At 33.6% G+C, this 17,104-nt stretch overlaps 1 protein-coding gene across 4 annotated transcripts in view; it reads right to left on the minus strand.

The window, feature by feature from the left end:
• COL11A1 (collagen type XI alpha 1 chain) overlaps positions 1 to 17,104 on the minus strand; it is a 200,902-nt gene that overhangs the window by 86,291 nt on the left and 97,507 nt on the right. For all 4 annotated transcript variants that reach the window (XM_032867238.1, XM_032867239.1, XM_032867237.1 and 1 more), the window contains 7 exons: positions 14,558 to 14,611; positions 12,664 to 12,708; positions 12,422 to 12,475; positions 12,297 to 12,341; positions 6,480 to 6,533; positions 4,823 to 4,930; positions 2,036 to 2,089 (listed from right to left, as the gene is read on the minus strand). In XM_032867238.1, the coding sequence (XP_032723129.1) occupies positions 2,036 to 2,089; positions 4,823 to 4,930; positions 6,480 to 6,533; positions 12,297 to 12,341; positions 12,422 to 12,475; positions 12,664 to 12,708; positions 14,558 to 14,611 (414 nt within the window). The remainder of the gene's footprint in view (positions 1 to 2,035; positions 2,090 to 4,822; positions 4,931 to 6,479; positions 6,534 to 12,296; positions 12,342 to 12,421; positions 12,476 to 12,663; positions 12,709 to 14,557; positions 14,612 to 17,104) is intronic.

Raw genomic sequence — 17,104 nt, forward strand, 5'->3', positions numbered from 1 at the left:
AATATTGAACAGAATATTGTCTTAGAAAAAAAAAAAACAGAAGAAAATAAGAATGTCAAATAAAGGAATATTGTGTTCATTCAAGTAATATGACAGTTTTCTGTTTTTAAATCAAAACTCCACAACTGCAGTTCAACATGGTAATTAGATCAAGAACTCTTCAAGCAATCTAAGGATAGGTTAAAGTTGTGGGTTTTGCAGGGAATGTCTTTTTTTACATAATACTTTTGAAAATGCTTGACATTTGAGAGGAAAGAAGCTAGGAAACAGCAGTGTATTAGAGACAATATTTATAAGGTAAAACTTACTAATCAGTGTTCTAAATGTAGCTAGAAACCTTTAAATGATGCTCCTGTTATTCTTTTTTTTTTCTGTTATTCTTAAATCACAAATGAATTGACTCTCATTTTAGAAGAGCTCAAGTATATGTTTACTTCTTACTCTACAAGGAAATGCATATTTTCTAGAAACCCAATGAAAAAATTATAAAACAAAGGCACACACAGCAAGCCTAATATATTGTCATGACAATGAATAAACGCAAATATTATGGAGTTCACATTTGTCAAGAGGAAGAACATTCTGGTTTCCCAATGATTATCTGTGAAACTTATTAATAAATATGTTTGGGGATTATTATATAAATAGGATTTATCCTCATGTACTATACCTGTCAAGCATGAATGGGTCAAACAGAGGGAGGAAAAGGAAATAGATAGAAAGATAGAAATAGATGATAGATAGATAGGTAGATAATCTCATGGGCATATACCCATCTTAACAGTAATAACCAAAATGTATGTATTAATTTATTCAACCACTTATTTTTTTTAAAGATTTTATTTATTTATTTGACAGACAGAGATCACAAGTAGGCAGAAAGGCAGGCAGAGAGAGATGGAGAAGCAGGCTCCCTGCTGAGGAGAGCCCAATGCAGGACATGATCCCAGGACCCCGGGATCATGACCCGAGCCAAAGGCAGAGGCTTTAACCCACTGAGCCACCCAGGAGCCCTTTATTTAACCACTTTAATTAACTAGTCAATACATGAAGTGCAGCCTTGACAAAGTTTTAGGATTAGCTTGAGGAAAAGTAGTACACCAAAGCAAACTTATTTTTAAAACCATTCATCTTTATGCTTAAAATATGTATATTTCAAATAGTTAAAAGTAGCACTTGAGTTCTGTAATAGATTGAATGGTGGTCCCAAATCAATATATCCAATATTCAAATCTCTGGGACTTGAATGTTGCCTTATTTGGAAAAAGAGGTCTTCATAGATGTAAATTAAGTGAAGGATCTTGAAATGAGATCATCCTGGATTATCCAGGGGGTCCCTAAGTATAAAGACAACTGTCTTTATAAGAGACAGAAGAAAAGACATAGAGGAAAAAAAAAAAAAAGGCTATGTGAAGGTAGTAGAGATTACAGATATGCAGACACAAACCAAGGACCGCCCTGGGCTACCAGAAACTAGAAGAGGCAGACAGACTCTCCCCTAGAGCTTTTGGAGGGGTTGGGGACCCTGCTGACACCTTGATTTTAGGCTTCTGGTCTCAGGAACTGTAAGAGAGTAAATCTCCATTGTTTTAAGTCACCAAGTCTGTAGAGATTTGTTACAGTAGCCCTAGGAAACAAATACTGTGGAAATGAGGCAAAAAAAGATGATGTACTGCAATTCTTTTTTTTTTTTTTTTAAGCTACAAGTGGAAATTCCAACCCTTAGGGTACTAGAAACGAAATCAAAAGCTATTCTGCATCACCAGCATCCCCATTATAACTTTTAGATATACTAGGATGTCACCCTGGAAGTAACTGACTATGCTTTCCTTTCATAACCCTGCATGCTAAAATCCACCAATCCATAATCACCTAAGATCTCTGAACTCTCTGAGCACCAGGTACCCACATACCCCATGTCTTTCCCTTATGAAATTATATTTTAAGGATTTATCATCTTTAGGTTACAAACTGAAAGGTAATTACATGTGATTAATTTCTACAAACGTAGAAAAAATCAAGCTAATTGTTTTACCTTTGGACCTTGTCTCCCTGGATATCCTGGTAATCCTGGAACACCGAGTTTCCCCTAAAGTTAAAAAAAATAATAATAATGACAAATAAAAATTCTAAGTTAAATTAAGTTCCAATTATGGGTTTAGTGATTTTTCTAAGTCAGAACCACATATATGAATACCAGAAAGGAAGATTTGCAAGTTTTCACCATAGTTTACTTACATTATATTTCCTCATTTAAATAGGGAAAAATTGCTTTGGACATATTTCTAATTCTATAATGTTTGCTAACTTAACTTCTGTGTAAGTGACTGTGCCTTCTTTGGGGACACAGAACCCTGAGCTAAAGAGATTTCTAGGGCTCTTTCTGAACTCTCAAGCAGGAATAAAGAAATTGCCTAAGTTTTTCAACGTTAAAACTATTTAAAATTAGTTGATGTAGTTAGAACTACATTTAGATTTATCATTTCAATTAAAGTAAATCTTTTTGATAAAATTATTTCATTTCTCATTGTAAATATAAAGCAAGCAATCATGAGTTATTTAACTATTTCTCACTGAGTAATTTAAATAACTATACAAGAAATCCTGACCTAATTTTTGAGCAACGTTTCTTCTTTTATTCAAAATTCTGCATAAATCTGGGTTAACAGATATATCAAATGTTGAAAATTACAGCTAAATAATGATGACTTTTGTCGAGCATTAATTTGTGCAGGTGAGGACTTAAATGAACCAAAATTTTGTTCCAGTGTAATATTGCCTTTCAATCTAAAAGTGCTAAAACAAATGGTGAATTACAGCAAAGTCCAAAGAGGTGTAACAAATACCAAGAGGTTTAAAGTGTTACACTAAGAAAATTGCTCCTAGAACAAGGCATTAATTTCAAAATACAGGCAGAGAGAAAATTAAAATTAATTGAATGACTTAAATCAAATATGTTTGTGGAATTTTACTGTGATTTATTTTCCTCAAGATTTTATAAAAGCGCAATTCATATATAAAATATTATTTACCAAACTCTTAGACATTAGTAAGCACATAGTATCATTATTTCCAATATATATTTAAACAAAATAAGAACAAAAACAAAAATCCAGATAACTACATATAATGGTAAAAGATGAACAGCAACTTTATAAACAATATATATTTTACTAGATAAATCAAGGCAAGAAAACAGGAATATAGTTTATGATCCTGTTATTAGAGATTGAACTAAAGAGTTGTCTGATTCAAGATCAACATTGCATAGGTAAGAAGCCTTCAGATGGAAAATATGCAAACAAGCCCTAAGAATCTTGCTTATAATGATGTCCCTTTGGATATATTAAGTATCATATCTGTTTTATGTCACTGATTTCAAGGTTAATGAAATTCTCTAATTACGATCACAAAGCCTTTGTGTCCTATGTTAATTACTGTATTATAATATAAACTCTTATTCACTTTAAAGTCATTCCAAAATAAATCCAGACAGAAAATTTGTTTGCATTTTCAATATGGTGATAGGCAACTTCAATAAAGGGAAAATAATAATGAAATACTAAAAATGAAGAACTGTGGGATAAAGTCCTGATGCTTCTGAAGAGAGGGGGAATCATTTACACAGAATAAAGTAGAGCAAGGATGAGAGGAAGGTTCAGAATAATCTACAGCTATTGGCATGGGAGTACTTGAAGTGGAAGGGTCATCGGGCCTTGTAAGCCCTTATTTTTGCCCATTCTTTCCTTCCCCTGCCTAAACACAATAACATTATGCAGCAGTTCACAGCTGGCAGTTGGGAGGGTGAAACTGTAGAAGAACCACTACATCAGGAGTCCTAATGACATGAGGAAATGTTTTCTTACTTTTCTAATCACAGTGTGTGAATAATTTTTTCTTCATATTTTTTTTTCATATATTTTTCTTCTGAGACACGATGGCAAGAAGGGAAATTAAAATTTTCTTAAGTGGCATGGAATTTCCGTTTTTTATAGAATAATGGAGGGCTCTATACAGAAAATATGGAAAGTAGATATACATATGATAAGAAAGGAAATCATCTGAATTACACCAAAAAATAATTATTTATATTTTCCTTTAGTGTATGCAATAGGATAACACTTGTCACAGACATTTCTTGTTCTTTCTTAATTTAACGTCATAGTTACATTTATAAGGTGTTCGCATCACTAAATACTCTATGAAGGCATAATTTCAATGTTGTGTAATATTAAATGTAAATATAAATGTAATGGTTGAAAATATTTTTTGACATATTACATACAGCACCATGGCTATGAAACCAATGAGTATTAGAATTATCTGGGGATGTTTTAAAACATAGCAATGCTTATGTTAACCCCAGACTAAAATTAAAGTCTTCTGAAGTTGGGCTTGGACAACAGCATTTTTTAAAAAGACTTGCTCAGTGAAATGCATGTTTATGTGAAAAAAATAGAAAGTGTACATTTTGGCTTGAGGAGCAAAGATGATTCTACTTCTTCCGAAACCATAAGCTGCCCATCTTTCATTGATTTTTTGATCCTTTGTTAATCAAACTCAAATTCTTAGCCTCTAATGTGGAAGAGCTTGAATTGCTGCTGATTGACATGGCCAAGGAGAACAGAGAGGATGGACAACAAGGGAGAGTGAAAAAGGATAATGAACCCATTTCATGGTTATACTCCTAATAATAAATGGGTATGACTGAAATGTCATAGAATCCTCTAGATTTCTGACATGGATGACTAAAAATATTTTTAAATGACAATGAAACATCATCTGCAAGAGCACCTTAAAGCATTTAAAGTTGTTCACTGACCTTTTCTCCTGCTTGACCAGAAGGACCAGGGTCTCCAGTTGGACCTGCTCGACCTTTGGGTCCTTCAGGGCCATCTTCTCCTCTTGGACCTACTTGACCGACTTCTCCCTGAAACACAGAGGAATATTCTTATAATTTAAAATACATTGGAGACTGAATAATAGAAATTACAGTGTATCAAAAAGTCATATTTTCCAACTCCTCATTTGTTGACTCATTTTTTATTTAGGACAAAGAGGTGTGAAAATCTTTGATTTCATCAATTTTTCCGTTAGTAAGTAAACAACTTAATATAGTCTGACATTTGAAAACCCACAGAAGTCCAGTGTTGCCATGTTTCATAGTAAAGTAATTTTGATGCATCTGTGTTGCAGAAAGAAAGAAAAAAGTAAAAATCATAGTTAGATTGTGGAGGGTGGCAGAATAATCAACCCCAAAATATGCCACTTGGGAGTGAAGATTATTTTGAGTTGAAGGCAATTGAGAAGAAGCAGAAGCAAGAGAAGATGCTAAAAGCAAGATAGAAATTTGCAAAGGAGCCATCCCTTCCCTCTCTACAACAAAGGACAAAAGTTAATCACTGGAGACTGCTAGACACCAGAGGAGTCTATATGACAAACTCTATTAATTAGCCTTTATCTAATTGCTTTTCCAGATGTCTACCTTCCTACAATTTGCAGTCCTACAAACTCAAAGTCCTTTTCCCTGTCATGTCTCTAAAAATGCTTTCGTGCTTTGCCAAAATGCCAGATAAGCCCACATTCTAACCACTGCTTCAAGTTAATTATTCTGGAGTGCTTCCCGGTGTAAGCATGAGGCACATGCTAGAAAGCTTCTGTTTGTTGTTCTCTTGTTAATCCGTCTTTTGTCAATCTAATTTTACAGGTCCCCAGCCTAAGAACCTAGCAGGTTAGGAGGAAAAAGTAATTTTCCTTTCTGACAATAGCAATATTGGAAATCACTGTTTGGAACACAAGAAAAATGTCTCCATTTTAGACTTTGGTTTTCACCTTGAAATGTGTAAGTTATTACCCCCATTCTGGAAACAGACGTTATGTACTTTTTAGCGAAACAAAAATATTCTGCAGTATGCTTCTTTGATATTAGGTATTATTGTGTTAGATATAAAATAATTTTTCCCAATAAAACACAGCTTAGTTTACTTTAGGGAACTCAGATTTTTGTTTGTTTTCTAGACACTCATTACCAGAAAAAAAGTATACCACTTTTTCAATCAAGATCACTAATCAAGATCATTAATAATGGAAGTTTAAGAAAGTTACAGATATATGGTTTCCAAGCAACACATCTCACTACAAAATTTAGAAGAAACCTATTAAACTACATCTTTTAAGCAATTTGAGCATCAATTTAGAAAAAAAATTTATAGACAATACTAGTCAACTTTATATACACACATGCGTATAGGCTACAGAACACATGGAAATTTAATATAATATCTGAAAGACTATATTGCCTCCATAAAAACTAACATGTCTAATTTTCATATAAAACCAAAGAAGCAAAGTCTCAGACAGTATGAATATCTTTATTTATCCTGTGCTTGCTATATTTAAATATAAGATTATACATACACACAGCACACATACATACACACATAAGTTTATGTTCTGGTATGAATTTTCTTCTTACTTACTCTATCACCTTTAAGACCCATGTCACCTTTGAATCCTGGAAAACCATCTTCACCCTAAGAAGAGAAGTAATAAAACAAGTGTTGAATGATTTGTTTGAATGAATCTAAATAATGGCTATATAAAATATGAACAATGATAATTTAGGGAAAATTGTTCTGAGAAATGTGAATCATGTTGTAAAACTTCCTTCTGCCTATTTTAACCTTGATCACCCATATCCTCTCATTTTCTATTGTTACATGGCTCTAAGTTATTCTAGGAAATTTTTCTCAAATGTGTCCATTAAATCTCCCTTATCTTATGGGAAAAATAACCATTCTCTTTATAACAGCATACATCCTATGCCATTTGAACAAAGAAAGAGTAAATATTTAAATAATTTAAAAATTATCATTTTAACTTTGGAATACAAGAACATTTGACTACCAAATAAAATGTCTTTACCTTTAAATTTACTAATTCATACCAAAGAATATTATATCATGTATTTTGTATCACTTCCTTTAGATAAGTGCCTTCTAGCTCAACTTGTGTTACAACTATATTACAGTCTCTTTTCGGATAAAGAATAAGCAAACCGTTATTATCTTTTACATGTACACCGAGAATGCTCATTATCACAATAGACCAGTAACACTGAGAATTGGGCCTTCTTTAATTAAAGAGAGCAGATATTTTTACTCTGGCAATATTTCATACCATTCTTAGTGAAATCTAGACTTTTAAAACTAAGCTTTATGAACAAACTTGCTGTCTTTTAATTTCAAGAAAATTAAATAAAAAAATAAATTGCTAAGGAATAACCATTTAATTTTTCAATAGCATTAATTGAGCATTACTCTGTTCAGAGTACTATGAATATTTTGAGATTTTTATTTTAACAATAAAAACTGAAGGTATAACATTTGCATTAATTTTGGTACAAATGGAGTAGAATGGTGTTCAGAGAAGAAAGAAATGATGACGATGATGATGATGATGATGATGATGATGGTGGTGGTGGTAGTGGCAGTTCCGGTGTTTGGAGTGAGGCAAGAAGTTAACTGAAGAAGGTTTGATAGGGAAGTTAGCATCTTAATTAGGAATTAGGAAATGATGTGACTTGCAGAGTTTGGGGAAAGGACATGTCAGGTCGAGTATGTGAACAGAAATAGCAAGATTGGCACATTTACTTCCACATCCTGCTGCCAAATGAAGTCTATAAAAAAACAAAATTGATCACATCAATTTTTACTTTAAAGCACCTTAATGGTTCCAAACTGCTAATAATGAATATAAGCTGCCAACCTCGCTCCCTCCTAACCATGATCTACCCTTGTTTGTTCATTTTGGCAGTCATTTATCTTTGGTCTCGAATCTCCCTTTCACCCCTACCGGACACCCTGGCATTGAGTACGAGAACAAACTTAATTACCTATATTTCCATTTGTAATTCTTTTTTTTTTTTTTTTAGATTTTATTTATTTATTTGAGAGAGGGGGCAGCTACAGAAGCAGACTCCTCACTGAGGAGGGAGCCACGCACAGGGCTGGACCCCAGGATCCTGAGACATTTAATGGACTGAGCCACCCAAGCACTCCTCCACTTGTAATTCTTGCATTGGTGGCCATTATCATATACACACCTCCAAATCCTTTATCTCCTCTATCTACCTCTGATTACCTTTACTCTTCTTTCAAGACTCAGTTCATAATTCTGCTATGAAATTTCTCAAGACTTCAATCTCTACCCAACCCCCACCCTAAAATTAATCCCTCTATCCTGTGGGCTCCCTCTGAGCATTTACTATTTTAACAACATGCCATTCTGCACTTAATAGATCATAGTTCTTTCTTTTACTAAATGGTAGAAATAAAGATTTCTGTCTAATTAGCCTCTACACCTCCAGTGCCTAGTACATTTTTGATCCTTTATAACCATGATATTTAATAAACATTAACTAAATGGACATTTACTAAATGAAAACACCTTAGTGCGTGTTTAGCAAGGTATGTTAAGGTCCATAAAATGTCAGATAATTATGAATATATGAGGCCTAAACCTAGAAAAGGGATTCAATCTGGTATTTTGCCTAAACTTAAAAATTCTAACAGGTCTAGAAGTTTCCTTTAAGACAAAGGCATGAGGTTTTCAACATTCTGGCTATAAGTAGCCATGTATGTAGGATTCTCTCTGTACTGAATGCAACTGGGCAATAATAGAGGCTTAAAAGTCTAAAATGACCATTTAACTTCCTATTGACTATTGTCTTCATTACCTTCTCCCTAGAGAGAAAGGTAATTACACAGTTGCCAAATTTGGTTTAAAGAACACTGCAATCTAAGTCAAAAAATCAATAACAGTTTTTGGAATTTTTCCAGGCAGAAATTTTTGTTTCAAGAGAGAACATAGTAGACTAGATGCTATTTCTGTGACACTTTTGTTTTCAATACATTCACAATTAGAAAATAAAGTAGAGAAGCAAGTAAGAAATAAATTAGATAACTTAAATGTTAGGTATATCCTTACAACAAGTGGTGTTTTTAAAAAAACAAGTGACACTATCAAGTTATTAAGTTTTCTAGTCCTAAAACTATTAGGTCTAAATTAATCTTCAGAAAAGAAAAAAGGAAACAATTTTAGAATATGCATAAAAGAGGAATTCATCTATGCCATTTGGTTCATTGGATTATGTTGCTTAAGTTCTAAGGAACACATCTATCTGAACAACGGAGAATTTTAATCCTAGTTAGGGTACTTACTATTTCACCTTTAGTTAGCAATTAATGTTGTTATGTGTAAAAAGAAAAAAAAATTCAACTTCCTTATCTCTTTAAAGATAGTCCATTATAATATGTACTCAGGTGACAAAATAAACAATAGGTATTAAAATTCATAAAGATTTAATGATTCTTCAGAGTCTGAAAACAGGGAGAACTCATCCTTAGGAAAAAGTTTCCACTAACTTTTATATAAAATTTCTCTAAACTAGATTAGATAAAATAGCATATGTAAATAAAATAAAGGATTAAAAAAAAAGTATAGCTGAAAAATACCTGAGTAATTTTTTTTTAGGAAAAAGTTCTCATTTTACAGATTTAAAATAAGACCTAGAGAAACAAGACAATGTGCCTCAGCTTACCAGTCCAGTTAGTATGAGAACTATCATTGGAACTCAGAAATTCCACTCTCAACTTAAAATTTCAATTCTTTTTCTCTATGTCTACTTGTTGCTTTTGAGACTATACACCATTCAAAACAACCAATAATCTCAAGTTGTTTCTCTACACATAAGCAGTATACATTTTCTTTTCCCCGGCTGTTTCTCTTCACATGTATCTCATCATCTGTAATTTTATTTACCTCTGTCATTTTGCCACTACCCCTTTTTCCACCAAGCTCACAACTTTCCCATCCCAATGAAACACCTTTCCTTTAAACACTGGCTTTCCTAAAAAAAAAGTTGAAAAAATGGAAGACACTTATTCCAGAGACAAATTTGAATTGATACTTAAATGTCTTAACAAGAAAAATTCCAGGGGTGCCTGGATGACTCAATCCATTAAACGTCTGCCTTTGGCTCAGGTCATGATCCTGGGGTCATGGGATTGAACCCTGAGTAGGGCTCCCTGCTTGACGAGGAGCCCGCTTCTCCCTCTCCTTCTAATTCCTGCTCTCTCTCACTATCTCTTTCTCTCTCTCTCAAATAAATAAATAAAACACTTTTTAAAAATCAAGAAAAATTCCAGAGATGATACATATATGTGTGCACAGACCACCTGTAAATAATTACAAGTTCAACCCTGTTTGATCAGTCATTGTGCTCAGCAAGACATTATATCCTCAAGTTCATCTGTGATGGTAAGAATGAATTGGGATTCCCATTAAAGTAGCTGAGTTCATTTCAAACGCATGACATTTTTCATACAATAGAACTGAATATAACTGCATAACTTGACAATGTGTCAGTTACTTTTTATTTTTTTAGAAAAATAAATTATAATGAATAGAAGTCCATCCTTTCGGGAACCCTCCTACACTGTTGGTGGGAATGCAAGCTGGTGAAACCACTCTGGAAAACAGCATGGAGGTTCCTCAAAATGTTGAAAATAGAACTACACTATGACCCAGCAATTGCACTGCTGGGTATTTACCCTAAAGATACAAACGTAGTGACCCAAAGGGGCACGTGCACTCGAATGTTTATAGCAGCAATGTCCACAATAGCCAAACTATGGAAAGAACCTAGATGTCCATCAACAGACGAATGGATAAAGAAGATGTGGTATATATACACAATGGAATACTATGCAGCCATCAAAAGAAATGAAATCTTGCCATTTGCGACGACGTGGATGGAACTAGAGTGTATCATGCTTAGCGAAATAAGTCAATCAGAGAAAGACAACTATCATATGATCTCTCTGATATGAGGGAGAGGAGATGCAACATGGGGGGTGAAGGGGGTAGGAGAAGAGTAAATGAAACAAGATGGGATTGGGAGGGAGATAAACCATAAGTGACACTTAATCTCACAAAACAAACTGAGGGTTGATGGGGGGAGGGGGGTTGGGAGGGGGGGTGGGGTTATGGACATTGGGGAGGGTACATGCTATGGTGAGTGCTGTGAAGTGTGTAAACCTGGTGATTCACAGACCTGTACCCCTGGGGATAAAAATATATTATATGTTTATAAAAAATAAAATTAAAAAAAAAAAAAGTCCATCCTTTCTTGTTATCCATTCCTTATTGATGTCAAATCCACACAAGGTGCTGTGTGTATGTGTGTGTGTGTGTGTGTGTGTGTGTGTGTGTCTGTGTCTGTGTTTGTAACATTATGCCTATGGGAATAAAGTTATCCTTAAAACCAAATTTATATTCCTTAATTTTTCAACAAAGCTACAAATATTTTATTTTAAACTCTAACTTTTAAATGTAATATTATAGTAAGCATTAACAATACTGACATGAGTAATGCCATTTTATTTTAACATAATCACTGAAGGATTTGGGGAACTACACTGACATTAAGCATCTATGTAAAAAACAAAATCTCAATTTTGGTTTCTTTGTCCAAAGACAATCTACAGGGGCACCTGGGTGGCTCGGTCATTAAGCGTCTGCCTCCGGCTCAGGTCATGATCCCAGGACCCTGGGATTGAGTCCTACTTTAGGTTCCCTGCTCAGCAGGAAGCCTGTTTCTCCCTCTCCCACTCCCCCTGCTTGTATTCCCTCTCTTGCTGTCTCTCTCTCTCTTTCTGTCAAACAAAGACAAACTACAAATGCTCTATAAATAATCCTGCATTCTTTTATACACTTTTGCCTAGTTTTAATGTTTATTTCCTTCCCATTAATACTTTTGCTTTGCATACAGTATAATGTATAAAGACTTCCTATTCCTCCAATTGACTTAGGGTACTTTTACCTTTTGTACTGCATTCCAGCTTAAGAATTTTGAGGATTTTAGCAAAGAAAGAAAGGAATAAACATTCCTCTGCTATGCATACAACTGGATATTGTGTAAATCCTATAATTAATTTATTCATAAAACAACTCTACGTTTTATAAAAGATAAACACATGTAAGAAAAAAAGGATACAGGATTAATTCTGTTTATGACTTATCTTTGCTTCTGTTCTATAATTTAGTCCTCACCCCAAGGTATAACCTTTTTTCAAAAAAGTTTCCAAGGTTACACAGAAAATATCAGGCTTTCATTGTCTGGTATCAAGTAATTATTTAATATATTGGGAAAGGAAATATCTGTTGAATAAATTTAAATTTTTGGGCTAATAGATATATGGCAATTAAAATCACCTAAATAAATTATATTTTACCTTTTCACCTTTAGAGCCTTTGAGACCTCTGACGCCATCTGCTCCCTATGGAATAAATTAGAAAACTTAAATGATTATAATATTTTACATTCAAATTAAATGGTGTGAAAAAGAATAACATTTACCTTTACTCCTCGGGGACCAGGGTAGCCAATAGGACCCTGTGGGCCAGGAGGACCCTAAAAAAGACCCATTGTTATTTAAATATATAATACATTGAAAGTGCTATTCATCCACACACTATAATTTTACCAAATAATCTACAAGAATATGACATTTTTCTAACGTTGATAGAGATGACCAAAGTAAGAGATTTTCTCTTAGACATAAGGTGACAGAGCATTTACAAGGATACTTTGTAACGTACCAGAGCACCCTTTTCTCCAGACTGGCCTTCTTTTCCAGGATGACCCTATATTTAGTAAAACATAATACTGGTAAGATTCAATATTAATGGTAGTTTATAACATTATGAAATTTTTCCTTTTTTTTTTTTCTAATCTAATGTTTCAAAAGATACTGAACCTTTTGTATCGGGGCATATGGCTTTAAATGACACTGGAAATTGTAGCATTTTGAAGGAAACATAACAAGGTTATATTTCATGGATATGTTTCACCAACTACATAATGTATTTGAGAGTTTGGAAAAAGTACATGAAACAATACAGAACGTTCATTAACAATTCGACCCCAGTATCAATTAGTTCTTACACAAAGGCACATGTTTCAATATAACTTCTATTTTGCATATTGATCAAATAATCAAACATGCATCTTCAAAAGGCAGCTAAGGCATATGAATGGGACATTAGAAAATATAGCAAGATCACAAATACTGAAAGTGTTAATAATAAAATTATTGAGAGTCAGTAAACAAAAATGTTTAACTCCATCACAATTATATCCAGTAAAAATTTTGGATCCCAGCTAAAAATATAAGTAGTTTGAGGAGAAAAAAGTAAGTGTAAATAACAAATTTTTAAAAATAACAACTGCAGGGATGCTGAGGTGGTTCAGTCAGGTGGATGTCTGCCTTTGGTTCAGGTCATGATCCCAGGGTCCTGGGATCCAGGCCTACATCTGACTTCCTGCTCAGTGGGGAGCTTGCTTCTCCCTCTCCTACCACTTGTGCTCTCTCTCAGTATCTCTGTCACTATCTCTGTCTTGCTCTCTCAAACAAACAAACAAATAAATAAATAAATAAAATCTTTAAAGGAAATCAGTTACAGATATTATATAATTACACATTTTTTATTATTATGCATTGGGGTACAGTAAACATTGTTACATGGTAGCAATGTTTCAAACCAAATACCATTGCTATATGGTATAATTTCTACCATATAGAAATCTCTGAAGGTTGGGGAATTTTCATGGAAGATGGTTAAGGAAATTTACAAATGGTGAAAAATTACTCCTGGACCCTCAGGAAACATGGACTTTAAGAGAGAATGAGAAAGTGCTTTCTATGGGGGGAAAAAAAAAAAGACCATAAGAAATGTACACAAATAAAGACATTTCGAGCATACTGACAGAAAAGGGAGTAGATCTATTTGCCTGGCACTGATGGTTCATGAGGATGTAGGACAATCTTGAGATTCTGGCATCAGAGTACTAGAATGAGTTTATCCAAGGACTACTGAATGATCCTTAAAGATTTTGTAATATAGAAGTGACATGATGAAATGGTATTTTAGAGGGATCAATGTTTCATTACTGGTTCAATTTGTTTTTATCACTGACTTCAGAAAATCTACATCTTAAATACATGTAAAATCGGGGTGCCTGGGTGGCTCAGTGGGTTAAAACCTCTGCTTTCGACTCAGGTCATGATCCCAGGATCCTGGGATCGAGCTCTGCATCGGGCTCTCTGCTCAGCAGGGAGCCTGCTTCCTCCTCTCTCTGCCTGCTTCTCTGCCTACTTGTGATCTTTTTCTGTCAAATAAATAAACTAAAAAAAAAAAAAAAAAAAAACCTTTAAACTACATGTAAAATCTATTTTTGAAGATAATTTATTGAAATTTTAATGACAAGGGTGCCTGGGTGGCTCAGTGGGTGAAGGCCTCTGCCTTCGGCTCAGGTCATGATCCCAGGGTTCTGGGATCAAGCCCCACACTGGGCTCTCTGCTCAGCGGGAAGCCTGCTTCCCTCTCTCTCTGCCTGCCTCCCTGCCTACTTGTGATTTCTGTCAAATAAATAAATAAAAAATTAAAAAAAAAAAAGAAAAAGAAATTTTAATGACAAGTAACTATTACTTACAGGAGGACCATCAGCTCCAGGAAGTCCTGCAAGGCCTGGTTTTCCTTGTGGTCCCTTTCAGATAGAGAAAGAGAATATTCTATTTTAAAAAATGAGAATAATGAAAAGTCTGACTTTTACATAGGAATATACTATTAATAAAATTCTTAACAAGTCTCTAGCTTTTACCTATAAGCGATAAACATTTAAATGACTTTTAGATATATGAAGAAAACATTGTATTGAGATAAATGAAAACTAAATCTGACATATGCCAAAAGCATGCTAGTTTTTCACCCGCTTTGTAGTCCTAAATGTATCTTTTTTTTAATTTACAAATTAGTTTTTGCCTACCATAGTAAACTAGAACTTAAGAAAATAAAAAGAAAAACAATATAGGTCAGGAATATATTGATTTTTACCAATGAAGAAGTAAACATTGCATATTTTCATCAAAGAAATTAATAATATTAATTCAAATAATGATACAGTAACACTGATGGAACATAACTAATTATTCAAATGTGTTAAGAAATATGTTATAATGTGACACTTATTCATAGGACACAAAGAAAAACAAATCTAATATTTTGATGTCAAGGGACATAACCTAATTTGCAACTATTAACCCAAGTAACTATTCAACTCATTACTCTAGTTTCTTTTTGACCATGGATGGTTTCAAATGTCTTATAACATGCCATTACTATAGTAGGAACATGGTAAGAATGACTACCACAAGAAGTAAACTTTTCTTGATAGGAAGACAGCCATTCTGCTGAGAATAATTAACTTATCAAGTCTCCAGAACCCAAACAATTATTGCTTACTGGTCAAGTAATTAGGCAGAATTTAGAAACAATTAAAAGGGAAAAGCTATATAAGCAAGCCTGGGTATTAGACACAATATCCATTCCATTCCTAGAGAGTATTTAGGAAAGGTGTTATATTTATACAGACTGATAATCTAGAGTTTGCAAGAGGTGCAACTTAAATCACAACAGAACAAAAAAATTGACAATAACCTTTAAATTGAACGATTTATATTTTCTAACCGAAGATAACTGCATCTCACTTAAAGGATTTAAATGTTTCAATTTACCACTCTTCAAAGTCAGTTTTATTCAAGTAATCTAACATGTAATAATCATTGTAAAACATTACATTTTTAATGGTAATATTCTGTCTGTCACATAAATTACCTTTTGCTCTCAAGACAGTGGTCTTATTTCTTCAAAATGAGATGTAAAGTACAAATGCAGAACTATTCCAGTAATTATTCTTATCAGCAACTGTGATATTTTATGACAATGAACTATAAGCAATACTACATGGATTTTCTATTGTTGCTATATTTAAGGAACTAGAAATATTAAAAATCTTGAGCTATAAAGTGATTTTTTAAAAAAAATTAAGTTAACTGTTTTGACTGGTGTGAGGTGTTATCTCACTGTAGTTTTGATTTGTAGTTCCCTGATGATGAGTGATGTTTTCATGTGTCTCTTTGCCATCTGGAATCTTCTTTGGGAAAGTGTCGATTCATGCCTTTTGCCCATTTCTTAACTGGATTATTTGAGGTTTTTGGGGTGTCGAGTTGGTAAGTTCTTTATATTTTTTGGATACTAACATTTCATCAAATATGTCATTTGTAAATATCTTCTCCCATTCTGTAGGTTGCCTTTTAGTTTTGTTGACTGTTTCTTTTCACTGTGCAGAAGCTTTTAATTTTGATGAAGTACCAATAGTTTATTTTTGCTTGTGCTTCCCTTGCTTTAGGAGACATAGCTAGTAAGAACCTGATGTTTATAGCAGCATTATCAACAATAGTCAAATTATGGAAAAAACCCAAGTGTCCATCGACTGATGAATGGATAAAGAAGATGTGGTATATATATCTATATCTATATCTATACCTATATATATGTATATGTACACCACTTCTATATATGTGTATTTATATGTATATACACTACATATATATGTATACACATACATATATATGTGTGTGTATGTATATGGATATATACAAACACACATATATACATACATATACATATATAAAAATATATAAATAGATATATAAATATATATATGTGGAATATTAGCCATAAAGAAGAATGAAATCTTGCCACTTTCAATGACATGGGTGGAGCTAGAGAGTATTAAGCTAAGTGAAAAAAGTAATTTACTCAGAGAAAGACAAATACCATGTGATTTCACTCATATGTAGAATTTAAGAAACAAAAGAGATGAACATGGGGGAAAAAAGGAAAGAGAGGCAAACCGAGAAACAGACTCTTAACTGTGGAGTACAAACTGATAATTACTGGAGAGCAGCTTAGTGGGCAGATGGGATAAACAGGTGAGGAGGGGATGAAGGAGTGGACTTGTCACAGTGAGTACCAGGTGTTGTATTGTACACTGTACTGTATGCTAACTAGCTGGAATTTAAATGAAAACTTGGAGAAAAAAAAAGTTAAAATCAATCCACCTCTTTCAGAATGGAAGCTCTGTGATAGCACTCAACTACCTGTTGTTTCCCTGGAGGGCTGGGACTTAAGTTGAATG

Source organism: Lontra canadensis, unplaced genomic scaffold, assembly GCF_010015895.1.
Source record: "Lontra canadensis isolate GAN:19392208 unplaced genomic scaffold, GSC_riverotter_1.0 scaffold33, whole genome shotgun sequence".
Classification (NCBI taxonomy): domain Eukaryota; kingdom Metazoa; phylum Chordata; class Mammalia; order Carnivora; family Mustelidae; genus Lontra; species Lontra canadensis.